The sequence below is a fragment of the Dipodomys merriami genome, unplaced genomic scaffold, assembly GCF_024711535.1.
Source record: "Dipodomys merriami isolate MVZ:Mamm:240054 unplaced genomic scaffold, mDipMer1.0.p SCAF_92, whole genome shotgun sequence".
NCBI classification, from domain to species: domain Eukaryota; kingdom Metazoa; phylum Chordata; class Mammalia; order Rodentia; family Heteromyidae; genus Dipodomys; species Dipodomys merriami.
In genome coordinates, this window is record NW_027206535.1 from 1,278,128 (window position 1) to 1,305,033 (window position 26,906).

Here is a 26,906-nt window from a genome sequence, read left to right on the forward strand (position 1 = left end):
CAGTTCTTTGGTATCTAGAGGACAAAGGTCTTGGTATAGATATCCTCAAAATGGAAAAAGGGTTTGGGAGAGACCCCAAAGGAAGACTCCAGTGCTTACAAGCCTGGTGATATTCACATTTCTGTCTCTCTTATACTCTCCTATTTCCTGAAGAGCCATAGTGGATTCAGGTGTCTCATTCTGCCAATATCAGACAATCCAGGAGGGCCTAGAGACTTGTAATCTTCATCTTTTCCTGGACAAGGAGCTGGGTTGGGGAAGAGTGGCAGCCAGTTGCAGAACCCTCCCCTAGAGCTTTTTTTTTTTTGCTGGTCCTGGGGCTTGAACCCAGGGCCTGGGTGCTGTCCCAGAGCCTCTTTGTGCTCAAGGCTAATGCTTTACCATTTGAGCCACAGTGCCACTTCTGGCTTTTTCTGAGTAGTTTCTTGGAGATCAGAGTCTCATGGACTTTTCTGCCAGGCAGACTTTGAACCGTGATCCTCAGATCTCCACCTCCTGAGTAGCTAGGATTACAGATGTGAGCCACTAGCACCTGGCTGGCCCCAGAGCTTTAAATACTCAGAGAATACCTGCCTGTCATCCATAATCCTGGAGCAGACGTTAGAGGTAAAGAAGAGGAACCCCAGCCCAGCAGAGGGCAAGAGAAAGCCTATGGCCTAAAGGTTTCTTAAGATTTCTGGTCCTAAAATGAGGACTAAAAAATGGATATAGCAAAAAGTCACACCTGACAAGAGGCACCAAGGAACTCACTTCTAGTTGCTCACATTCATTCTGCCACAGGCTTAAAATCTTGGATGAGACAGTTATCAAACACTATGTGCTATTAGATCCACCAGAATCTAGATTTTTCTTGCTCTGCAACATTCTTCCTTCATGGATCCTGGATTCAGCTGCTAATCTCAAACAGAAATGAAAAAGAGCCACCCATTGTGGTTCCTGAAACAGCTTGGGCTTTGTCTGTGCATGGATATGAAAGGGTAGATAGCTATAGCCGGGTCTTTCTTCCCCAATGGCCTCTGACAGCTGGGATCTAAGCAAGTAGATGGTGAGAAATAATGAAGGCAGCTCAGTTGAATGATTATGAAGACAAGATGTGGGTTTGGGTCCTGGTCTGATATTTACCAGTTGAGACACATTGGGGAAATTAACCTCAATGTGTCTTAGTTTCTTCACTGGTAAAATATATATTAAGGTTATAAGGATTAAATGTAAGGCACTTGACATAATGCCTGACACCTAGTAAGTGCTCAATAAAAATGAACACTTTACCATTATTCAATTACAATACTAAAACACATTTCTAGGCCAGGCAAGGTAGCTCAAGCCTGTAATCTTAGCCACTTGAGAGGTGGAGATCAAGGCATCATGGACTAGTCTGGACAAAAAGAAAAGTTATTGAGACTTCATGTGGACACACAATGGTGTGTACCTGTCATCCCCATTAACTTAGGAGAGCCCAGATAAGAAGCCTGAATTTGGGCCTAGGCATAAGAAGTTACTATCTGGAAAGTAACCAATGTAAAAGGGGGCTGGTGGCTTGGCTCAAGGGGTATAGCCCTTGCTCAGCAAGCATGAGGCCCTGAGTTTCACTCTGACTTCCCTCTACTTGAAAGAAATCCCATTATATCAAAAATGTGGATGGGTTGTGTCCCAGAGGCTGAGGCCAGGACCATGGCCATACACATTTTCGAACAGTGCAAGTTTCTCGTTTTTTTTCTCCCTTCTTTTCTAAGTTGGGCTGATAAGCCTGGTCAATGGAGAATCAAGAGAAGAGAAACAGCACCACTGTCTGGCTGGGATACCAGGTTACCAAACTTGCCTGTCCATTGGGCCATTTTCCCTGCTGTCTAGATATGGAGGAAGGTGGCTATAACCTATAGATGTGCTTATTTCCCTAACTGCTGCTGCAGTGTCCTGTTCCTCAGCCTTAGATCCTTCACCAGGCACTAGCTTTACTCTGCTAAGACTGCTTGTTCCTTCCCTTTGTGCTTCTCCCAAATGAAGGCAGGCAGGTAGAATATTCTGCAGATGCTTCGGTGACAAGGTATGAACCTTACTCTATGTTAACAAGAAGTATTCAGGGAAAAGGAAAAGGATTATGAGGAGTGACCAGGAAAATGATGCTGACATTCTATTTAACATCTCCCCTCCTGCAGTACACACAAACACCACAGCCCCTTTCCCCTCCCGCTGATGGCTGCCCTAATAGCTATCCTGAGTCTTAAGCCATGGTGGAAACCCTCTCCTACCATTCTCAGCAAGTAGTTAATGGAATGACAGTGAAGTTTAGTGAAAACAACTCTGGACAGAATCAGAAGGATCAACCTTCCATTAGCTATATGACCTGAGGCAAGTCACTTTATCCCTGCAGGTCTTGATTCTGCCTCTGTAAAATGAGGCAGTTGGAATACATGAATTCTAAGGTCTTTTTCCATTCTATCATTCCATGCGTTCATCAGTGAAATGAAACAGAGGAAAGGACAGAAAGGACAGAATAACCCTACATAAGACATCCTGTCTTCATGCAGTCCTCTCACGCTGCCTCTCCGTCCCATCCCCGAATTTTACCTCATCCTCATTTTCCACCTTAGGGTTGCTGGCTGTTCGTTTCAGGTTGCTGCTGAGACTTATGCTGGCAGTGGCATCTGACTTAGACCGCTGGTGAGTCCTTTTGGAGGGAGACAGCCCTGTATCAGGAGCTGGGCTCAAGGAGGGCAGCTCCCTCTTTCGGTGAGCTGGCTTCAGCTCATCTGAGAGGATCAGCTTCCGTAACTTGGTCCCACGGGAGTGTCGTTGAGTGGAAATGTGCATGTCTGAAGAGTAGGCCCCAAGCAATAGGGCACACTGGAGGGAAAAGTTAATGCTCTGGCGACAACGGTGGACAATGTAGGGCTTAATGGCATCACCCACATCCTCATCCATGTGGATGTACATGTTAAGCAGCTGGGGCAGATAGAAGTCCACATCTTCATTGCGAAAGCAAAAAAGCCGGTTGCCAATGTAGGCTTGCACTCCAGGCTCCTTGGAGTTATACAAGTATGAAATGGCCATAGAGATGTCAAACAGTTTTGACTCAAACAGCCTCAGCAGCCAAGACTGTTTGGCTGAGTTGTTCTGCCGACGCCTTCTTGCTCCTTTGGCTGTTCCCGAGGCCACAGCAGCTTCCATCTCATCTTCCTCTTCCCTGATCTGGGCAGGTGGATCATCCAGGCAACGGATCTCACTGTCCACACCATCTCCATTGACCAACTCCAGTGGGGTGCCTCTGCTGGAGATGGCCACACCTCCGTGCAAAAGCTTGACTTTTTCCAGCACCTCTTGGCAGGCCTTCTGGGCCACCTCAGGGTCAATCACTGATAGTTCCCCGACCCCCTCCGTGATGACGCTTAGCAAGGAGCCCCCATTATTCCCTGGTGGGCTAGAAGTAGGCTCAGAAGTTGGCTTCAGGGGGGCAGGCTCCACTACCATGTCTCCCATGGCTACAGCCAGACTTCGAGCTTCCAAGCTATAGCAGGATGGAGGGAGAAAGGAACAGAAAGGGAAACATACACATACTGGTTAATGGTGTCATCCACAGGTCTTCCCTTTGTCATGAAACCTTACCCAGCATCTCCTCTTTCTGTCTTCCTGGACTCCTTCAAAATCATAGGAAAAGTCATCTCCTCCCAGGAGCTTGTATCACTATATCCACTTCCAATCACCCTATTATTTTTTTCTCTCTGCATTAATTACTCACCTTGGCCCCACTTCTCAGCTTGTACTTGCAAAATGTTATGTTAGGTTTTTACAAACATAAATATCACAGGTATACTGGGAAGCAATTCTTCTCTTATTCCCTGTCTTTAACTCTGTAAATTCTTTTTTTCTTTTTATTTCTTTTTTTTTTTTTTTTGGTAGGTTGTAGGGCCTGAACTCTGGGTCTGGGCGCTGTCCCTCAGCTCTTCAGCTCAAGGCTAGCGCTCTACCACTTGAGGCACAGCGCCACTTCCGGCTTTTTCTGCTTATGTGGTGCTGAGGAATCGAACCCAGGGCCTCAGTGCTGCACGCAAGGCAAGCACTCTACCACTGAGCCACCTTTCCAACCCCTCTGTAAATTTCTTTATACCTCTTCCTCATCATGTATCTCCCTTCAAATGTTTGCATTAACCCTTTTCATTTTTTATTCAAATTTAATTTCCTATTCATATACATTCCACACTCAGGTCCTAGGCATCTCATCTTTACTTAGAATTAAAGTCTTGATATATTTTTCTAGTTAGATACTCTTACCTTTTGTCTTTAAACTCAAAGTTCCCAGTAAATAAGGGCCAACAAATACTATACTAGACTTTGCTTATAAGAAAACAGCTCTGCTGGGCGCTGGTGGCTTATAGCTGTAATCTTAGCTATCAGGAGGCTGAGATCTGAGGATCACAGTTCAAAGCCATCCTGGGCAGGAAAGTCCATGAGACTCTTTTTTTTTTTTTTGTGGGGGGGTCCGGTTGTGGGGCCTGAACTCTTGGCCTGGGCGCTGTCCCTCAGCTCTTCAGCTCAAGGCTAGCTTTCTACCACTTGTGCCACTTCCGGCTTTTTCCCTTTTTTTGCTTATGTGGTGCTGAGGAATCGAACCCAGGGCCTCAGGCATGCAAGGCAAGAGTTCTACCACTGAGCCACCTTCCCACCCCCCTCCTATCTTCAATAAAAACCACAAAAAACTGAAAGTGGAGCTGTGGCTCAAGCGGTAGAGAACTTGCTTTGAGCTGAAGAGCACAGGGACAGCGCTCAGGCCTAGAGTTCAATTCCCATGACTGACCAAAAAAAAAAAAAGAAAGAAAGAAAAAGGAAGGGCTGGGAAGGTGGCTCAGTGGTAGAGCGCTTGCCTTGCATGCCTGAGGCCCTGGGTTTGATTCTTCAGCACCACATAAGAAAAAAGCCGAAAGTGGCACTGTGGCTCAAGTGGTAGAAAGCTAGCCTTGAGCTGAAGAGCTGAGGGACAGCGCCCAGGCCAGAGTTCAGGCCCCACAACCGGACCCCCCCCCCCCAAAAAAAAAAAGAAAAGAAAAAGGAAAAGAAAACAGCTCTAAAGCCACCATCCCCAATCCTTCAAAAGCTGTATAAGCCAGGCGTGTGTGGCTCACGCCTGTAATCCTAGCTACTCAGGAAGCTGAGATCTGAGGATCAAGGTTCAAAGACAGCTGGGAAGGAAAGTCTGTAAGACTCTTATTTCTAATTAATCACAGAAAAAGCTGAAAGTAGCGCCGTGGCTAGAGTGGTAGAGTGTTAGCCTTGAGCAAAAAGAGCTCAGGGACAGTGCCCAGGCCCAGAGTGTAAGCCCCAGGAGGGGGGAAAAAGCTGTACAAATTCTGTCTGGCTTCATAGCTCTTCTTCAGTGTGGTGACAACTGAAGGATGGTGCAAAGAACCCTGGACTTGGTAACAACTATGCTAGGGTTCAAAATCCTTTCTATAATATGTAAAGTTATGCAAGCCATGTGTCTTCTGAGTTTCCATTTGCTCAACTGCCAACAGGGAAAATAAACTACTTCTCACTGTTACTGTGTAAAAGCAATAAGTTCATGTCACTGCAAGGATTTAGCACAGTCCCTGGCACACAGTGGAACGCAAATGCTAGTTGAAGCCTGGCATATACCTGTACCAGATGTTCAAGAGGCAGTGATTAGGAGAAAAACAATTTGAAGCCAGAAAAAAACAACAAAGTTGGTGAGACCCTCATCTCAATAAATAGGCCAGACATGGTCATTCAAAACTGTGATCCCAGGTATAGGAGGCAAAGGTAGGAGGACTATGGTCCCAGGCTGGCTTCAGGCAAAGATGCAGCCAATGCTACCCCAAAATAGCTAAAGCAAAAAAGGGCTAGTAGTATAGCTCATGTGGTACAGTACTTGTCTAGCAGGCATGTAGACCTGAGTTTCAATCCCAATAACACACACACACACACACACACACACACACACACACACACACACACACACACACACACACACACACACACACACACACACACACACACACACACACACACACACACACACACTGCTAGTTGAATCCTAACTACCCACAAGGTCAGTCAACAGTAAATGTGTGTGTGCACATACTTATATTATTTTATAAGAGAAGTGAATTATTCCAGGTGCCAGTAACTCATGCACATAATCCTATCTATTTAGAAGCCTAAATTCTGAAAATTGCAGTTCAGAACCAGCCCGGGCAGACAAATCTGCAATACTCTTATCTCCAATAACCCTCAAAAAGAGTGGAAGTGAGCTGGGCGCTGGTGGCTCATGCCTGTAATCCTAGCTACTCAGGAGGCTGAGATCTGAGGATCGCGGTTCAAAGCCAGCCCGGGCAGGAGAGACCGTGAGACTCTTATCTCCAATAAACCACCAGAAAACCGGAAGTGGCGCTGTAGCTCAAGTGGTAGAGCGCTCGCTTTGAGCTGAAGAGCTGAGGGACAGCGCCCAGGCCCAGAGTTCAAGCCCCACGACCGAAAAAAAAAAAAAAAAAAGAGTGGAAGTGGCGGCATGGCTCAAGTGGTGGAGTGGCTCAAATTTTTGTGAGTCAAAAAGCCAAGTGGGCTGGACCCTGGTGGCTCACACCTGTAATCCTAGCTACTCAGGAGGCAGAGATCTGAGGATTGAGGTTCAAAGCCAGTCTGGGAAGGAAGGCCATGGCACTCTTGTCTCCAATAAACCACCAGAACACCAGAAGTGGCGCTGTGGCTCAAGTGGTAGAGCACTAGCCTTGAGCTGAAGAGCTGAGGGACAGCGCCCAGGCCCAGAGTTCAAGCCCCAGGACTGACAAAAAAAAAAAAAAAAAGCCAAGTGGGAGCAAGGCCCTGAGTTCAAAACTTAGTATCAGATTTAGGGGGAATAAGCTAGCAAGCAAGAAAGAAAAGAGGGGCTGGGAAGGTGGCTCAGTGGTAGAGTGCTTGCCTTGCATGCCTGAGGCCCTGGGTTTGATTCCACAGCACCACATAAGCAAAAAGAAAAAAGCCGGAAGTGGTGCTGTGGCTCAAGTGGTAGAGCGCTAGCCTTGAGCTGAAGAGCTAAGGGACAGCGCCCAGACCCAGACCGGACCCCCCCCCAAAAAAATTAAAAAAAAAAAAGAAAGAAAAGAGAAGCTAGTTACTTATAACTCTTTTAAAATAATTTTTTAGCTGGGCGCTGGTGCCTCACATCTATAATCCTAGCTACTCAGGAGGCTGAGATCTGAGAATTGTGGTTCAAAGCCAGCCTGGGCAGGAAAGTCCCTGAGATTCTTTTTTCGTTGTTGTTGTTGTTGGTCGTGGGGCTTGAATTCTGGGCCTGGACACTGTCCTTCAGCTCTTCAGCTCAAGGCTAGTGCTCTACCACTTGAGCCACAGAGCCACTTCCAGTTTTCTGAGTAGAGATGAGTCTCACAGACTTTCCTGCTTAAGTTGGCTTTGAACTGTGATCCTCAGATCTTATCCTCCTGAGCAGCTAGGATTACAGGCTTGAGACACCAGCGTCCTGCTTTTTTTTTTTTTTTTTTGTCATGGGGCTTGAACTCTGGGTCTGGGTGCTGTCCCTTAGCTCTTCACATCAAAGCAAGTGCTCTACCACAATAAGCCACAGCACCACTTCGGTTTTCTGGTGATTAACTGGAGATAAGAGTCTAAGGAGTCTAGTGGCGCCAGGCCTCCAGGAGACTCTTTTTTTTTTTTTTTTTTTTGGGGGGGGTCTGGTTGTGGGGCCTGAACTCTGGGCCTGGGCACTGTCCCTCAGCTCTTCAGCTCAAGGCTAGCGCTCTACCACTTGAGCCACAGCACCACTTATGTTTTTTTTTTTTCTTTTTGCTTATGTGGTGCTGAGGAATCCAACCCAGAGCCTCAGGCATACAAGGCAAGTGCTCTACCACTGAGCCACCTTCCCAGCCCTCCAGGAAACTCTTATCTCCAATTAACCACTCAAAAACCAGAAGTGGGTGCTGTGGCTCAAAGTGATATAGCAGTAGCCTTGAACAAAAGTACTTAGGGACAGCGCCTAGGCCCTGAATTCAAGGCCCAAGACCAACAAAAAATAAATAAATAAAAAATGTACCATAAAGGTAATGTACAGAGAGGTTATAGTTACTTAAGTCAGGTAAAGAAGCCAGGCGCTGGTGGCTCACGCCTGTAATCCTAGCTACTCAGGAGGCTGAGATCTGAGGATCGCGGTTCAAAGCCAACCCGGGCAGGAGAGACCGTGAGACTCCTATCTCCAATAAACCACAGAAAACCGGAAGTGGCGCTGTAGCTCAAGTGGTAGAGCGCTTGCCTTGAGCTGAAGAGCTGAGGGACAGTGCCCAGGCCCAGAGTTCGAGCCCCACAGCCGACCAAAAAAAAAAAAAAAAAGTCAGGTAAAGAGTATTTCCTTTTTTTTTTTTTTGGTCAGTCATTGGGCTTGAACTCAGGGTCTGGGCACTATTCCTGAGCCTCTTTGTGCTCAAGGCTAGCACTGTATTATTTTGAGTCACTGCGCCACTTCCAATTTTCTGGTGGTTAATTGCAGATAAGAGTCTCAGTACTTTCCTGGCCAGGCTGGCTTTGAACTGTAATACTCAGATCTCAGACCCCTGAGGAGCTAGGACAATAGGTGTAAGCTACCAGTCCCTGGCAAAAGTGTATTGATTTTTGGACAATGTCGCCCCTTCCCTCACTCTCTCCCACTTGTACCTTTTTTTTGGTCAGTCATGGGACTTGAACTCAGGGCCTGGGTGCTGTCCCTGAGCTTTTCTGCTCAAAGCTAGAGCTCTACTAATTTGAACTACAGCTCCATTTCCAGTTTTCTAGTGGTTTGTTGGAGATAAGAGCCTCACAGACTTTCCTGCCCAGGCTGGCTTTGAATCATAATCCTCATATCTCAGCCTCCTGAGTAGGCAGGACTACAGGCATCAGCTTCCAGAGCCTGGCACCACTTATAACTCTTTTAGTTTTTTTTTTGTTTTGATTTTGGTCATGGGGCTTGAACTCTGGGCCTGGGTGCTGTCCCTCAGCTCTTAGCTCAAGGCTAGTACTCTACCACTTGAGCCACAGCACCAGTTTTGGTTTTCTGGTGGTTTATTAAGAGATAAAAGAGTCTCATGGACTTTCCTGCCTGGACTTTCCTGCCCGGGTTGGCTTTGAACAGCAATTCTCAGATCTCTGCCTCCAGAGTAGCTAGGATTACAGGTGTGAGTCACTGACACCCAGCCAACTCTTTTAAAACATTTATGATGATAGCTTTCTCCTGACCCAATGTCATCACATACTCCACGTACTAGAGGCAAAAAGAAATCAGGTTAAGACTTGTAAATCTAGAAGTTCTGTTTGTTTTTGTGTGTAGGATGGACCTGGGGCTTGAACTCAGGGCCCAGGCACTGTCCCAGAGCTTCTTTTGCTCAAGGATAGGATTCTACCACTTGAGCCACAGCGCCACTTCTGGCTTTTTTCTTTTTGCTTATGTGGTGCTAAGGAATCACACCCAGGGCCTCAGGCATTCAAGGCAAGCGCTCTACCACTGAGCCACTTTCCCAGCCCCTAGTCCTAGAATTTTTAAAGACAAGGAGGCACAAAAAATCATTACTCAGAACTCTCTAGAGGGACTCACAACCAGACCCCCCCCCAAAAAAAAAAAGATACACGGGTGAATCATAACTGTAATCACTACTCAAGAAGCTGAAATAAAAAATAAAATAAAAATAAGATTCACTTCAGAACGTGACCAAGGGGAGATAAGCAAGATAAAGCTGGAATGTAGGTGATTTCCAAGATCAGTGACACCACTTTTGGTGCTGGTGACTCAGGATGCCTATACTTTGAGTAGGCACATAGATTCTTTGCGTTACTCTGGAAACCCCTATTTTCTACCACTACCCTTCTAGTGTCTCTTTCTCAAAAAATGGAAATGTTAGGTATCAAGATGATTACTTCATAGAAAAAAAAGATGGAAAACTCTTATGTTCCTCAGAGATGAACAAAACAGTCTATTAAAAAACAAAACAAGGGGCTGAGAAGATGGCTCAGTGGTAGAACGCTTGCCTTGCATGCATGAGGCCCTGGGTTCGATTCCTCAGCACCACATAAGCAAAAAGAAAAAAAAAGCCAGAAGTAGCACTGTGGCTCAAGTGGTAGAGCACTAGCCTTGAGCTGAAGAGCTGAGGGACAGCGCCCAGGCCCAGAGTTCAAGCTCCACGACCGGATCCAAAAAAAACAAAACAAAACAAAACAACAAGCTGGGCACTGGTAGCTCACACCTGTAATCCAAGCTACTCAGGAAGCTGAGATCTGAGGATCGCAGTTCAAAGCAAACCCAGGCAGAAAAGTCTGTGAGACTCATCTCCAATTAACCACAAGAAAATTGGAAGTGGCACTATGGCTCAAGTGGTAGAGAGTTAGCCTTGAGCTGAAGAGCTCAGGGACAGAGTTCAATCCTCAAGACCCACAAAAAAAAAAAAAAAAAAAAAAGTTTGGGGCTGGGATGGGGTGTGGCTTAAGTAGTAGAGTATATGCTCAGTAAGCATGATACTACTTTCAGTTCAAACCCAACTACCACCAATCAATTCTTTTTTAAGTTTACATGTTTAGCAAGAAGTTCATTCCTCACTCACAGTGAGACCAAAGGAGGATACTCTTCCTCTTAGGAGAGGAACACAAAGGCGAAATGTCTATGTGCATCTGATCATATAAAATAATATTTATCAAAATGAACTTTAGGAAATGAAAACAAGAGGAGTTTGTTCTTTGTTGTTGTTTTTGTTTTCTTTCTGTCTTGTTTGTCTTTGAGGGGGCAAAGGAGGGGACACAGAAATGGAGGAATAAAGGGTGAACAAATGCAGCAGTGGTACTCACTAGACACTATGTTGAAAATGAACTACACAACTCGTGGGTGGGGATTAGAGGGGAAAACTGGGAAAGAGTGAGGGAAGGGGTGACATGGTCCAAAAAGAAATGCACTCTTAATCTGACTTCTGTAACTGTAACCTCTCTGGCACATGATCTTCATGATAATAACTTTTTTAATTGGAAAAAAAAAGTTCATTCCTGGATTTAATTTCTCTGATGCAGTTTGGGCTTGGTATTAGCAAGAAGGTAACAACTCTTTTACTATGTTCTCCTAAAATTAGGTAGTGTCCTCTGAGCGGTAGAACCAGCATGGCTGCCTCTGTGAATCTGTCTCTACTCACAACTATGTGTTGCACAGGAATAAGAAGAAGGAAGCTTTAATCATTCCCAGCCACACCTTTCTTTGTAGGGCACTCTCCTCAGAGGGCCACTTTAATTCAACTGGGACCTTTACCTTTTAGGTCTGCTTAGAAACTCATATGCTAGCTGTAATCATCCTATATAAACAACTCTTTTTCTCAGTATCTCTATACTTGGCACATCCTTCTCTTTTTCTCTACTTCAGAGACTGGTAGGTCAACAAAAACTTCAAGATGTCCACTGTTCAAAACTTAAAAGTTTGCTTAGCCTTAGATTTGATCCTCAGCACCACAAAAGAAAAACAACAAATATGCCAGTGGTGGCTCACTCCTTTAATTCTAGCTGCTCAGAAGGCTGAGATCTAAGGATTGCAGTTCAAATCCAAATCAAAGACAGGGATGTCTATAAGACTCTTATCTCCAATTAACCACCAAAAAGCAAGAACTGGAGCTGTGACTCACGTGGTAGAGTGCCAGCCTTGAGCGAAAGAGCTAAGGGACAGTGCCTTGGCCCTGAGTTTAAATCCTGGTACTGGCACAAAAACAAACCAAAAAACTTAGACATGGTCCTCAGCATCAATTCATTTATTGTTAAGAATAAGAGAAGGGCACCAGTGTATCATGTTTGTAATTCTAGATACTCAGAAGTCTGGGATCTAAGGATTGCAGTTTCAAGCCAGCCCCAGCAGGAAAGTCCATGAGACTTTTAGCCTCAATAAACCACTAAAATGCTGGAAGTGGAGCGCTGTGGCTTAAGTGGTAGAGCACTGGCCTTGAGCTGAAAAGCTGAAAAGCAGAGCCCAGACCGAGTTTAAGTTTAAGCCCTAGTACTCGTACATGTGTACACGTGTACACACACACACACACACACACACATACACACATGCAAACACAAAGTAAAGGAAAATTCAAACCATTAGCATGAAGCAACTTCTATAGTCCTCAAGGACCAAACAACTCCACACTTAACTGGGAAGCCTGGGGGAACTCTCCTTCTACATGGCATGAGAGGGGGAGCTGGGGGTGGGGGGTGGGGGGAAGGGAGCCTCCTTTGACTTAGCCTAACAGCTGGCTCCTAAGAAGGGTAAAATAAGAAGCCGGGCGCCAGTGGCTCACGCCTGTAATCCTAGCTACTCAGGAGGCTGAGATCTGAGGATCGCAGCCAGCCTGGGCAGGAAAGTCCATGAGCCTCTTATCTTCAATAAACCACTAGAAAACCGGAAGTGGCACTGTGGCTCAAGCAGTAGAGCACTCGCCTTGAGCTGAAGAGAACAGGGACAGTGCCCAAGCCCAGAGTTCAAGTCCCATGACCGACCAAAAAAAAAAAGAAACAAGGGAGTGTTCACAACTATGCCTTGTGGCTTAGGTCTAGGCAAGGTAGGAAATCCAGTCTCAGCACCAGGGATTATTATAGAGCAGAGAGAGAGCAGCAGCTAGAGACTGAACATATGTATTCTGTGGGACTGAGCAGTTAAGTACATGTCTGCAAAAGGGAATTCTACCACTTAACCTAACTTCCTGATCCTCATCCTCAAAAGACTCTAGGCAAATAACCTTCTACTGCCTTCTACTAAACAACTTACTGAACTGGTCTTTCTCAAGACAAGATGGCAAAGAGTCCCAAATCAAACCCCTGCCTTAGTTAATCACCATTCTTCTCTTCAAATTTTATTCTATGGACTTGATAAATATGAATTGTTTTAGATCAGTCTCAATGTTTTTATACATTCCTATATTTTCACACAGTGGTCTCTCCCCCTCTCTGTTCATTACTATGTAATCAAGGCTAACCTCAAACTCACCATGTAGCCCAGGCTGGCCTTGAACTCCTAAGTCTCCTGCCTCAGACTCCAGAGTGTACTACTACAGCTGGCTCATAGAATGACCTTTAAGAGATCATCCTGAGCCAGGCATGATGGCATTTTCCTGTGATCCAAGCACTCTGGAGGCTGAGGGAGAATAGCAGACCGCCATATGGCCTCACCTAGGCTATCTAGTGAGTTCAAGGCCAATTTGGGCTATGTAGTTAAATTCTCTTCTATTTAAAAGGTCCTTTGAGATGGATCATGAAAGGTGAAAAAAAAAAAGGGGGGGGAAGGTACAAATATCTTTATCCTATTAGGTGGGTACTGACTAGATGGTTAGCCAGGTGTGTAGCAATGCATAGCTGTAAACCCAGTTAAGGTAGAGTTCAAGGTCAATCTGGGCTATAGAGGAAGACCCTATTTCCCAGGGGAGAGGGGTGGAGAGAAAGGAGAGAGAGGAAAGAGAGGACAGAGAGGAAAGAGAGGAGAGAGAACATGAGAGGATTTGAGACTGTTTAAAGTTAATGAAAAAGATGGGGCTTGGAAGGTGGCTCAGTGGTAGAGTGCTTACTTCGCATGCATGAGGCCCTGGGTTCGATTACTCAGCACCACATAAACAGAAAAGGCTGGAAGTGGTGCTGTGGCTCAAGTGGTAGAGTGCTATCCTTGATCTGAAGAAGTTCAGGGACAGTGCCCAGGCCTAGAGTTCAAGCCCCACAACCGACAAAAAGAACAAAAACAAAAAATAAAGTTAATGAAAAAGAGGACTGGGACAGAAGGTAAATGTAGAGCAATCGCCTACCATGAATGAGGCTCTGGGTTCTAATCCTCAGTCGTTGTTCCCCACCCACCACCACACAGTACAGTTAATAGAAAAGAAAGTTCAGGGGCTGGGAAGGTAGCTCAGCAGTAGAGTGCATGCCTTGCAAGCATGAGGCCCTGGGTTCGATTCCTCAGCACCACATAAACAGAAAAAGCCAGTAGTGGCGCTGTGGCTCCAGTGGTAGAGTGCTAGCCTTGAGCTGAAGAGCTGAGGGACAGCGCCCAGGCCCAGAGTTCAGGCCCCATGACCGGAAAAAAAAAAAAAAAAGAAAAGAAAGTTCAAATATATTATTTAAATTTACACAAGTGTCTAAAAGAAGAAATAACATGATTGCATAAATAACAGGTATAAAACCTCTAAAGTTAAATCCACTTTTGTACCAATGAGTCAAGAAATCTCAAACACTGGGCTGGGAATGGGGCTTAGTGGTAGAGTACTTGCCTAGTACACATGAAGCCCTGTGTTCAATTTCTCAGTAGCACATAAATGGAAAAAGCCAGAAATAGTGCTGTAGCTCAAGTGGTAGAGTGCTAGCCTTGAGCAAAGAAGAAAAGAAGGTCAGGGACAGTGCCTAAGAGTTCAAGGCCCAGGACAGAGGGCGGGGGGGGGGGGGGGGGGGAGGCCGGGGGCAGAGAGGGAGGTGAGAGGAGAGAGGGAAGAGAGGAGAGAGAGAAAGAGAGAGAGAGAGAGAGAGAGAGATTCCATATCACCTTAGGCTGTTTGTTTGGCTATTGAGAAGTTCCTCTCATTTCTTAATGTTTTAATGTCTAATTAAAACCTTCTCTCGCTCTCTCTGCCAGTATATTGGTTTGTTGTTGTTTTTTGGTCATGGGGCTTGAACTCAGGGCCTGGGTGCTGTCCCTGAATTTTTTTGCTCAAGGCGAGTGTTCTACCACTTGGAGCCACAGCACCACTTTCAATTTTCTGGTGGTTAATTGGAGATAAGAGTCTTATAGGGACTTTTCTGCCTGGGCTGGCTTTGAACTGCAATCCTCAGATCTCAGCCTCCTGAGTAGCTAGGATTTCAGGCATGAGCCACCAGCACCTAGCTCCAGTATGGTATTTTCATCTAAGTGTCTCACGCTTGCTCAGCTTGCTTGAGCCATAACTCTACCCTGGCTTTTTGCTGGTCTCTATCTGAGATCCTCTGGACCTCAGCATTTTAAGTAGTTAAGATTACAGCATGAGCTACAAGTGCTCTGCTTCAAACCTTTCTTTAAAGAGGTCTCAATCATCTTTCCTTTTTGGCTTCAATGGTAAATGTGGAGAAAAAAAAATCCTCCATTTTCCTTATAGTTACTCAAAGCTAAGCAGTCAAGCAGGCTCAAGCCCCACCAGGAAGCAGACAAAGGCTTACCCAAGGCCCCAAAAAGTGCTAGCATTAGGGGAGAGGGCATTCCCAAGCTACAGTAGGTAGGGAGGCAGTGGTCTCAAGGTAGTAAAGTCAATATTGAATCAGGTTAAGGACTCTGTGCAGGGCTGTGAAGCTTGTATAAGTAGATTCCAGCCAGACAGCCCAAGCCAGCTCTTAGAACCCCTGATGAAACTGACAGATGGCAACGGAAGCAACCTATATGCTCACCTTTCTCTGAACTGTTCCTCCCTTTTGCAAGTTCCAAATGTGCTTAGACTAGGCCTTCTCTTATCCTATGCTAATTACTGAAGGATCCTCCCAAACCTCTTCCCCAAATGAAAGAAAATCTCAGTTTGTTCCTTTGGATAGTGTTCAACGAACATATTCTCATGTGGTGTGAACCTAGCTGAGAAGGAAGCAGAGACACTAGGGGAAATATTTCTGGTTACGATGCTTCTAAGGAGTAAAGCTTCTTCTATAAAGGGTATGATGAGCAGACTGCACTCTGGCTAACTAGGGCATAGAAAAAGGAGAAGTGAGATGAAGTGGCATAACTACTTTCAGATGGGACTAGAATTGGAAGATGAGTGGAACTTCATGTGTCCTCTTCACAATCACAGGCCAAGAGAGATGGAATACAACTAGTTTCCAATCCCAAGTTCTCTTTCCTAGCCAGTTTCTTCAAAAAGCTTTTCCACAAACACTTTCTACCCCCAAAGAATCTGGATTTATGAGCAAGAGGAATGGCACAGGTGGTCAGCAGCTTAATGCACAGGGTTGACGAAAGAAGCAAGTCAGGAGCTTGTGTTTCAAACTTTCACTCATGGTTATAAACTGGAAAGACTGAGATGAAGGAAAATTCTCAGGATGACAAAACCACTAGCAATAAATGTCTTTTGTCTGAGAACCCAGAATGTTTTATAAACAAATAAACCAAGCCGAATTCTTCTCCCAACCCACATCCTGCTATTAGCCTATTACTGCATTGATGCTTATTGAGTGGGCCATTTTTACAAAAAGACCATTCTAGAAGTTAAGTGAGGAAGTTATATGCTGAACCCAGGAGTTCTGATTCTGAATGTACAAGCTCTTTCCATTGTCTGATTTTTTTTTGTCCCATTTACCCCCATCTACCCCACCCTAAACTTGAGCTCTTATGAAATCAACCAAAACTATTCTAGTAAGCCTCAATCAGTAAACTGATTCCCCTTGCATCTTGAAAGGGGGTGGGAAGACACTCTATTCTGGGATTTATTTAACACAACCCCGAAATAATCCAAAACAAAATTTCTCACAACCTCATTCAGTTTCCATGCAGGCCTGTTCATCCCTCCTAGTGGCTGCTCCTGAGTAGTCAACAAAGTGTAATCTGATAGGGACTTCTTCAAAACTTGCTCCATCCTCCAGAAACACCCTTTTGTCCAGAAAAGCCTGAGACAGCTGAGGCTCCCCCTCCTCCCAACACATTTTCTTCTTAGTTCAAGGTTTAGCTGATCCTGAAATAAGTGGTATTTGGAGATAAAGAGTGTGACAAAGAACACATAAAAGCCACAGGAAAAACAGAACCAATTGACACAAAGATCAGCAAAATCCTTGAAACTACGGGGAGGTGTCAAAGTTGGAAATGGGAAGGATCCAAAGTCGGATCTTTCTCTTAGGGGAAGGAACCCTCAGAGGGCTGGGATTGAGAAGGGGGAAAAGGAAGCTAGATGGCTCCAGGGATCATAAAACCCTCTACAGAAGGTGAGGGTTAAGGTCAAAGTAGAATGTAAATGGTACTTTGGAAATGATGACAAGGGCCTGAGATCAATGAAGGAGAGAGGCATGGGCAATTCTTGGAAGCCAGGAGCTGGGTGGGTGGGAGACGGTGAGGTAATGACATCAGAAGCAGCCTAGGATAAGGGGGCTACAAGCTTTTAGTTCCAGAAAACGGGAACTCCGTGCAGAGGGCGCACAGATTTTGGTGGAGTGGGGCAAAATAGAAAAAGCGATAAAGGCGGAGTCTATGGAAAATGTTTGGGGCAGAAGCACAGATGACGGAAAAGGACAAACAAAGATGGACCTTCTGGAAGGGATCTAAGGTGGGAAGGGTTCACGACGGGAAAAATAATTAGGGACGGAGGCAATGAGGGTAAGAAGGTGCGGGGGGGGGGGTGGACGGGAATCCTCGGGGCCGAAGGAGGGGCTAAACAGACGAGGAATCCAAAAAGCAGAGGAGGACCCCCGCCCCGAGAGCAAAGGGTGGAGGGCAGGGTGCAGCTGCCACCCCCAGGGCAGTTTTGTGGTCGAACCCAGGTGGAGGGAGGCTTTGCGGGACAGGGTGAGAGCGCCCCACCACCACCACCACACGGGGCAAAGGTGACTCAAGGGGCAGGAGTCGCTTACCTCCTGGGGACCCCTGCGGAGGGGGTGCAGGCGGTCGGGGTCGGGCTGCCGACACCGCCGCCTCAGCAGCAGCGGCCGCTCCCGGGTTCCATTGGCCGCCTGCGCTTCCCTGACAGCGGCCGCGGCGGCTGCACCAGGCCCCGGCTGCGGGGCTGCCCACGGCGCTGCCTGAAGGGGCCTTGATGCTGCCTGAAGTTGAACCCTGCTCCACAGTCAGGATCAAAAGAATATGTACTGATAATAATAATAATCACAATAGTATTTCTCCAGCAGGTCTTGATGTAAGGTTTTCCGGAACTCAAGCCTTTCTTCCCGGGATTTGCTTTCTTACTTCCCCGACGCTCAGGACCCCCACCGATCCTATAGTAATCTGAGTCAAATGAGCTGCCCAGAATGTGCCTGTTCAAAAATAGAAAAGGGGGCGGGGAAAGGATAGTTGGAATCTCGGGAGGGAGAGGGAAGGGCGGGGCTTACGGGGAGTGGGCGGGGCCAATGTTTGAGAGGCGGACCTGAGGCGGGGGAGGATTTGCTCGACTAAGGAAGCCGAGAAGGTGGTTCTGCGAAAGGAACTGGATTAGGTGGCCGGGTATGGGCGCCCTCTTAGGAAAGAGGGTCTATAAATACAGAAACATGTAAATACTGTGTAAAGGAGGCTTTTGAGTCAGCTACAGTTACAGGCTACTGTAATTGAAACCGGGGACTTTCCCTCCTCCCTAATCCTACTTCACTTCCTTAGTAAACCGGACTCTGGGATCCATGCCGGAGGGGCCAAAAAGGAGACGGGAAAGACCAGGGTGGGTGAGGAAGACCGTCACCCTTACTGCTCTTTCCTTATTCATCTTTAAGGGCAATGCCACGATTGTGTTTCTTCTCGCTTCCGGAATGTTACAATTTCAGCGGCCGTGGTTCTGCCTCCGAAGTCACTCCCTGGCTGGGAGAGGTGAGTGAAATGATAAGGACGGAAATCCCTTCTTTCTAACGAAAGCCACCACGGCAAAAGACTAAATAAATAGACAGACTGAACTTCTGGTTTTGATTTTGCGTATTTGTTGATTCGCACTGATAATTGAGAGACTTCTTCCTCCTCAGAACCTCTATCCCAGTGTCTTTGCTAAGGGATTTAAGTAACATCTATTCCCCCCCCCCCAGAATCTTATCTGATGATATTTTACACTGAGGGTAGTTATTTGGCATCCAGATCTTGGATGCCATCATCTTCTTTGCCACTGCCAACCTGATAACTGATATAACCTCTTAAACTCAAGTTGTTTTTTTCCTTTCCGTTTAGAGGCCAGGCTGGTCTAGAACTCCTGGACTTAACCGATTCCCTTACCTTAACCTACTTAGTAGCTGATGCTACCACCACATATCATCCACCCCAGGCTTGAACGTCAGTTTCTGTGTTTGCAAAGTGGATGCAGTAATATTAACAGCTCACAAAGTTTTGTGAGCGTCAAGAGAATACAGATCAAAGCCAGGTGCCAGGGGGTTCATGCCCGTAATCCTACCTACTCAGGAGGCTAAGATTTGAAGATCACAGTTCAAGTTTAACCCAGATTTGGCTAGCCAATTAATCAGTAAAAATGTGGAAGTAGATCTATGAGTCAAATGATGGAGCACCAGCCTTGATCAACCAGTACTGGTTAAAAAAAAAAAAAAAAGAATACTGTGGCTATCGTGACTTAGATTGTAGATATTAAATATTGGATATTACACAATAAAAAAAAAAGAACCTCGGGGAAGGGCGGGAGGGAGGGGATGGTAGGGGGAAAACAATGGAGGGGGTAACAATGTTCAAGAGGAAGTGTACTCATTACCTCACTCATGTAACTGTAACCCTCTGTATAGTATCTTTACAATAAAAAAAAAAAGATGAGTTAAAAAAATATTGGATATTATACAGCAGAATAATAAAAGAGGAGAGCACATTCTGAAGGCCAAAAAGATTGTAGAAGAATAGAACTGGAAGTTTATTCAAATCATAAGTACAAGGCAAAAAGGTACACTAGGTTGAAGCAGGAGTATAGTAGTGAAAGACAAGCAGAGAACAGGTGCCAGAGACAGTTTCAGTTTGTCATCACATCTGCAGTGAGGCATCACCAGTCCACCTGTTAGGATCAGCAGCTCTTGGCCAGTTTCCAACTAGTTGTTCCATGAGTATCAAGGCAAAAATGTTTGCTTTAGCCTAAAATGCCTCATATCCCCTTAAGGGGTAGAATTCACAAAGGCCACAAGACTAACCTTTTTTTTGGTGGGGGGGGAGTCAGTCATGGGGCTTGAACTCTGGGCTTGGGCGCTGTCCCTGTGCTCTTCAGCTCAAGGTGAGCGCTGTACTGCTTGAGCCACAGCTCCACTTCCGGTTTTCTAGTGGTTTATTGGAGATAAGAGTCTCACAGACTTTCCTGCCTGGGTTGGCTTTGAACTGTGATTCTCAGATCTCAGCCTCCTGAGTAGCCAGAATTACAGGCGTGAGCCACCGGTGCCTGGCTAAGACTAACCTTTTAAGACATTGTAGAAAGAGATGGGACCACCTTTCAATAGTAGGTAGATATTGTTGTTTTTTTCAGTACTGGGAATTGAACACAGGACATTGAACACAGGGTCTATTCATACCAGGCAAATGCTCTAACACTTGAACTACACTCCCCAAATCCCCTTTTTTTAGACATTATTTTTTTAAATTTTTTTGTTGGTCATGGGGCCTGAACTCTGGGCCTGGGTGCTGTCCCTCAGCTCTTCAGCTCAAGGCTAGTGCTCTACCACTTGAGCCACAGCACCACTTCCAGCTTTTTCTGCTTATGTGGTGCTGAGGTATCTAACCCAGGGCACCATGTATGCAAGACAAGCACTCTACCACTGAGACACCTTCCCGGGCCCACCCCGACCCCCAATCCCCTTTTTGATGGCATTGGGATTGGGATTTAAAACTCAGGTTTTGTGCTTGTTAAACTTGAATCATGCCTCCAGCTCTATTTTTCATTGATTATATTAGGATAGACCTGAGCCACAATCCACTTACTTTAGAGTTCCCATCATCTCTGAGATCACAGATTTATGCCACTACATGCAGCTTTCCTCTGTGGAGACATTGTCTTGATTACTTTTCTGCCCCAGCTTGCCTGGCCCTGCAGCCTGCCAAGTTTCAGTCTTTCATATAGTTTTATGTGACAGGTGTGTGTGCCCAGCTATGAACTGAAAGGGGTCTTATGAACTTTTCTTCCCCTGCTGGTCTTAAAACCAGGATTCTCTTGGTTCTCAGCCTCCCATGTAGCTTCTTTTAGGTTTATTTTATGTTTTTTTTGGGGGGTGGGGGAGTGTGGGGAGCAGTCCTGGGGCTTGAACTCAGGACCCGGGCACTGTCCCTGAGCTTCTCTGTGCTCAAGGCTAGTGCTCTACCACTTGAGCCACAGCGCCACTTCTGGCTTTTTCTGCTTCTGAGGAATCGAACCCAGGACTTCATGCATGCCAGGCAAGCACTCTATCACTAAGCCATATTCCCAGCCCAGTTTATTTATTTTATTTTATTTACCAGTTTATTTTGTTTTTGAAATAGGGTCTTACTGACTTTGCCTGGGCTGGCTTTGAACTCTTTTTTTTTTTTTTTTTTTTTTTTTGGTCCAGTTGTGGGGCCTGAACTCTAGGCCTGGGCACTGTCCCTCAGCTCTTTAGCTCAAGGCTAGCGCTCTACCACTTGAGCCACAGCACCACTTCCGGCTTTTTTCTTTTTGCTTATGTGGTGCTGAGGAATTGAACCAGGGCCTCAGGCATGCAAGGCAAGCGCTCTACCACTGAGCCACCTTCCCAGCCCAGCTTTGAACTCTTGATCCTATTGCCTTTGCTTCTTAAGTAGCATAATCCCATTATAGGTGTGCTCAGGGTTTGTTTTAAATGGTATTGATTTGAACTGAGAGCTTTGCACTTAGGCAGGTGCTCTACCACTAGAGCCCTTTTTTTTTTGCCAGTTGTGGGGCCTGAACTCTGGGCCTGGGCGCTGTCCCTCAGCTCTTCAGCTCAAGGCTAGCACTCTACCACTTGAGCTACAGCGCCACTTCCGGCTTTTTCTGCTTATGTGATACTGAGGAATTGAACCGAGGGCCTCATGCATGCAAGCACTCTACCACTGAGCCACCTTCCCAGCTCACTAGAGCCCTTTTTGCTCTGGTTATTTTTTTTTTTTTTCCTGGTCATGAGGTTTGAACTCAGGGTCTGGGTGTTACCCCTGAGCTCTTTTGCTCACAGCTAGGACTCTACCACTTTGAGCCACAGCTCCACTTCTGGTTTCTGGTGGTTAATTGGAGATGTCTCATGGACTTTTCTGCCCAGGCTGGCTTCCAACCATGGTCCTCAGATCTCAGCCTCTTGGATAGCTAGGACCCCAGCATGAACCACAAGTGTTTGGCTAAAATGGAATACTATTATTTTTCCCATATTATGTATAAAAATAGAACATGTGTTATATGAAAGTCTTCAACCCATGAACTTATTTTTTTTTATTTTTTCCAGTCCTGGGGCTTGAACTCAGGGACTGGGTACTGTCCCTGAGCCTGTCTGTTGCTCAATGCTAGTGCTCTACCACTTGAGCCACAGCCTCACTTCTGGCTTTTTCTGTGTAAGTGGTACTGAGGAATCAAACCCAGGGCTTCATGCATGCTAGGCATGCTAGGCTACTACTAAGCCATATTCCCAGCATATATGCCTGTGAAGAAGCCTCTTGTCTTGGTGGAAAAGTATGTATGTGTGTGTCACATTGATTGTGAGGAGGGCAGGAAAGTACAAACAGGATAAGATAATGACATTTGTCTTATTTAAATTTCATCAAAGGGCTAGGAATGTGGCCTAGTGGTAGAGTGCTTGCCTAGCATGCCTGAAATCCTGAGTTCAATTCCTTAGTACCACATAAACAGAAAAAAGCCAGAAGTGGGCACTGTGGCTCAAGTGGTAGAGTTCTAGCCATAAGCAAAAAAAAGCTCAGGAACAGTGCCTAAAGCCCTGAGTTCAAGCCCCAGGACTGGCCCAAAAAATAATTTCATTAAATATGGGAAAGAAATTGGCTTACTGGAAGACTAATAAAATTATAGGACTTATATCATGCCATAACTACAATTATATGTTAAACACCTTTGTGGCCAAATAAAAGCCAGACATGGTTGTACACATCTGTGATACCGCACCTATAATCACAGCTACTAAAGAGGCTGAGGCAGGAGTTACATGTTTAAGGCCAGCCTGAGCAGCTTAATGGGACCCTGTAATAAGAGTAAAATGAAAAACAAAGGGCTGGTGGTATGTGTCGGTGGCCCGGTGGCAGAGTGCCTGTCTATTATGCAAGGCCCTGAGTTCAATTTACAAAACTAAAACAAAACAACAAAAAATAAATAAAGTCCTTCCCTAACCATAGATATTACAAGCTTTTTTCCCCAGTGAAATGAAAAGAGAGTTAACCGTTTTTTCCTTACAAGTCCATGAAAGAAACTTTAGCCCATTTAATAGAAAGTGAGCTTCAGAATGGTTAGTAATTGCTTTTCCATATTGTTTTACTTCAGCCCACAGTAAGAGATATATTTTATATCATGACCACTGAAGAGTGATACATAAACATGTCTTAATGAATTTTATGAAATACTCTATGTGTGATGCACTTTGATATTTTAGATTATTATTAATTTATTTATTTTGTCAGTTGTGGGGCCTGAACTCTGGGCCTGGGAACTGTCCCTCAGCTCTTCGGCTCAAGGCTAGCGCTCTACCACTTTGAGCTACAGCACCACTTCCGGCATTTTCTGCTTATGTGGTGCTGAGGAATCAAACTCAGGGCCTCATGCATTCAAGGCAAGCACTCTACCACTGAGCCACCTTCCCAGCCTGATATTTTAGATTCTTTTTTTTTTTTTTTTTTTTTGGGTCCGGTCGTGGGGCCTGAACTCTGGGCCTGGGCACTATCCCTTAGCTCTTCAGCTCAAGGCTAGCGCTCTACCACCTGAGCCACAGCGCCACTTCCGGCATTTTTTCTTTTTGCTTATGTGGTGCTGAGGAATCGAACCCAGGGCCTCAGGCATGCAAGGCAAGTGCTCTACCACTGAGCCACCTTCCCAGCCCAGATATTTTAGATTCTTATTTCACTTTTTAAAAATGCTGTTTTGCAACTTTGCTAAACTGGCTAATGTTCAAAATCATATGGTAATGGTAAAACTAACGTTTGAATTCATGCTCTTAACTATAAGAAAATCTCCCTTCAGCTATTTCTTTCTTTGTTATATCACAAGCTGCTGTGAGCATGTATTTAAAAATCCTGTGAGTGGGGCTGGGAAGGTGGCTCAGTAGTAGAGCACTTGCCTTGCATGCCTGAGGCCCTGGGTTCGATTCCTCAGCACCACATAAGCAAAAAGAAAAAAGCCAAAACTGGCACTGTGGCTCAAGTGGTAGAGTGCTAGCCTTGAGCTGAAGAGCTGAGGGACAGCGCCCAGGCCCAGAGTTCAGGTCCCACAACCAGACCCCCCCCCCCAAAAAAAATCCTGTGAGTTGCCGGGTGCTTGGCTCACACCTGTAATTCTAGCTACTCAGGAGGCTGAGAGCTGACGATCACCGTTCAAAGCCAACCAGGGCAGGAAAGTTCGTGAAACCCTTATCTCCAATAAATCACCAGAAAAATGGAAGTGGCACTGTAGCTCAAGTGGTAGAGCGCTAGCCTTGAGCTGAATAGTTGAGGGACAGCGCCCAGGCCCAGAGTTCAGGCCCCATGACTGGACCCCCCCCCCCAAAAAAAAAAAAAAAGAAAGCTAGCCTTGAGCTCTACACGTACTTAATGCCTTACCTATGTAACTGTAACCCCCCAGCTCATCACTCTTTCAATTAAAAAAGACCCTATGGAAGGCAGTAGTGACCTGGGGATTGTGAAGGGGCAGAAGTCAGGAATGTGGGAGGGGAAGCAGTAGGTACTCCTCCACAATCTTAAATTCAGCTATTCATCTAATAAACTGAAGGTTGTTTCAACTATGCAGAAGTAACCTGTTTCGTCTTCCATTTTAACAATAGGGTGCATGAGACTACTTTAAATTCCACACAAATCTCAAAATCATCCAATGGTCTGGTATTCCAGTGAATAGAGATGTCCCATCCCCAGTCATGGTGAGGATATTTCCTAGGTAGCTTCTATATATCTTATTACCAGTGATTTCTTTTTCCCTATGCTGATCATTTCTAATGTCAGCATCAGGGTCAGTCCCTCATCTGCTCCTACATGGATAATGTCAACAGCTCTAGACTCCAGTTCTCCATACACTAATACCAACTTCTCACTTTTTAAAAAAAATTCAGTTTCTTTCAGACAACAAATAACTATAATGCTAGGTGCTCTTCCAGTTTCTCACTATTGTCTGTTTGGGTTTTTTGGTCGGTCGTGGGGATTGAAGTTGGTATGGATGCTGTCCTTATGCTCTTCAGCTCAAGGCTAGAGCTATACCTCTTGAGCCACAGCGCCCCTTCCGGTTTTCTGATGGTTAATTGGAGATAAGAGTCTCTTGGGCTTTCCTGCTCAGACTGGCTTTGAACAGCCATCCTTAGATCTCAGCCTCCTGAGTATTTAGGGTTACAGGTGTGAGCCACCAGTGCTCTGCTTGAGCTTCCTTTGCTCAAGGCTAGCATAGCACTCTACCACTTGAGCCACAGCGCCACTTCCAGCTTTTTCTGTGTATGTGGTAGTGAGGAATCAAACCCAGGGCATCATGCATGCTAGGGCAAGCACTCTACCACATTCCTAGCCCTCACTATTGTGCTTATATATCTCTCCTAATCATGTCTCTCCTAGGTTACCATACCATGCCACATCCCCACCATTTTCTAAAATGCTCTACTAGATTTCACTTTACCTCCAAGCCTTAAGTTTTCCACAAAGCCTTCCCAGATTTCTCAGCTCAAATTGATGTCCCTGCATTTACAGTTCTCTGAGAGTCTCAAAACAGTAGCTCTTACTCTTTTTCACCATATGCCTATGTTATTTTTGCTTTTCAGGGCCTTAGTGCAGTCTGAGCTTCTTTTTACCTTTTTTTTTTTTTTTTTGGAAGTTGTGGGCCTTGAACTCAGGGCCTGGGCTCTGTCCCTGAGCTCTTTAACTCAAAGCTAGCGTTCTACCACTTGAACCACAGCACCAGTTCTGGTTTTCCAGTGGCTAATTAGAGATAAGACTCTCACAGGGACTTTTCTGCCTGAGCTGGCTTTGAACTGTGATTCTCAGATTTCAGCCTCCTGAGTCGCTAGAATTATAGGCATGAGCCGCCTGCTTTCTGAGCTTCTTTTTGCTCCAGGCTAGCTCTCTACCACGTGAGCCACAGCTTCACTTCTGGCTTTTTGATGATTAATTGGAGATGAGAGTCTCACAAACTTCCCTACCTGGGCTGGCTTGGAACTGTAATCCTCAGATCTCAGCCTCTGAGTAGGTAAGATTAGGCATGAGTCACAAGCACTGGGCTTATCTTTGCCTTTGCTTTATGAACTAGACTTGACCTTCTAACTCCTATTTACCTCTACCAGCAAGATACCTTTTTCACCTGAGTGCTATTCCTCTGCCCTACACAGCCCTGGGTGCATGGAACTCATACTCTGTGTGATCATCATTAACTTCTCTACCTTCCCACCTAGAATGTTTGAAGACAGAATCTCAGGAAGCTGCTGCTGTAAAGCAAGTGCCAAACATTTAGAAAAACAAAGGAGAAAATGTTATAACTTTGTTAATAGATTCCTAGCAGCATGAATAATATGGAGCACTCTCCCATTAAAATACAAGTACCTTCTGGGTCAATTATAGCAATTGCATAATTGTTACCACTTTGCTGAGCTAGTTAAAAAAGGGAAAATACTAACAGAGAAAAAAATATGTATCATTAAGCTGAAGGCTTCACAAAAGATGAGCAACGTGGTAGAACCAGGTTTGCCTTGAGGACAAATGCCTAAATCAATGTTGTGAATTCTGTAAACCATGGATCAGCTAAGTAAAGGGTTAAAAACTTGGGACTCCTAAATTAAATCTGGACTTTCACCCTCACCTCCAACCCAGAGCCACAGACATGCTGGACAAACACTCTGCCAGTGAGCTATACCCTCAGCCTTCTAAACCTGGACTGTATTTTTTTTTCCTTAGTGGTACTGGGGTTTGAACTCAGTCCCTTACGATTTCCAGGATGGTACTCTACTATTTGAGCTATGCCTCCAGCCCTGTTTTTGCTGGTTATTTTGGAGATAGTGTCTAGCAAACTTCTAGGGTAGCTGGCCAGATTTCAGCCTCCTGAATAACTAGGAGAGCTAGTGCCTGGCTTAACCCTGTACTCTAGGAAGAGGCTGAAACAATCCCAAGTAAGGGGCACAAC

General features: G+C 45.5%; 1 protein-coding gene and 1 long non-coding RNA gene across 11 annotated transcripts in view; one reads left to right on the forward strand and one right to left on the reverse strand.

Annotated features, from left to right (window-relative positions):
• The window catches only part of LOC138821537 (phosphatidylinositol 4-kinase beta), a 40,862-nt gene extending 22,927 nt beyond the window's left edge, over positions 1–17,935 (reverse strand). Inside the window, exons 1-3 of one of the 8 annotated variants that reach the window (XM_070013864.1) lie at positions 17,548–17,913; positions 16,461–16,658; positions 2,569–3,505 (exon numbers count right to left, since the gene is read on the reverse strand). In XM_070013864.1, the coding sequence (XP_069869965.1) occupies positions 2,569–3,505; positions 16,461–16,465 (942 nt within the window). In that variant the 5' untranslated portion in view covers positions 16,466–16,658; positions 17,548–17,913. Of the gene's footprint in view, positions 1–2,568; positions 3,506–16,460; positions 16,659–17,547 lie in introns of all 8 variants that reach the window. The other 7 variants (XM_070013866.1, XM_070013867.1, XM_070013870.1 and 4 more) reach the window with 7 other exon arrangements.
• Positions 17,936–18,047: 112 nt separating this feature from the next.
• Positions 18,048–26,906, forward strand: part of LOC138821495 (uncharacterized) — a 49,257-nt gene continuing 40,398 nt past the window's right edge. For 2 of the 3 annotated variants that reach the window (XR_011370160.1, XR_011370162.1), the window contains exon 1: positions 18,078–18,487. This is a non-coding gene — a long non-coding RNA (uncharacterized lncRNA). Of the gene's footprint in view, positions 18,488–26,906 lie in introns of all 3 variants that reach the window. The other variant, XR_011370161.1, reaches the window with a different exon arrangement.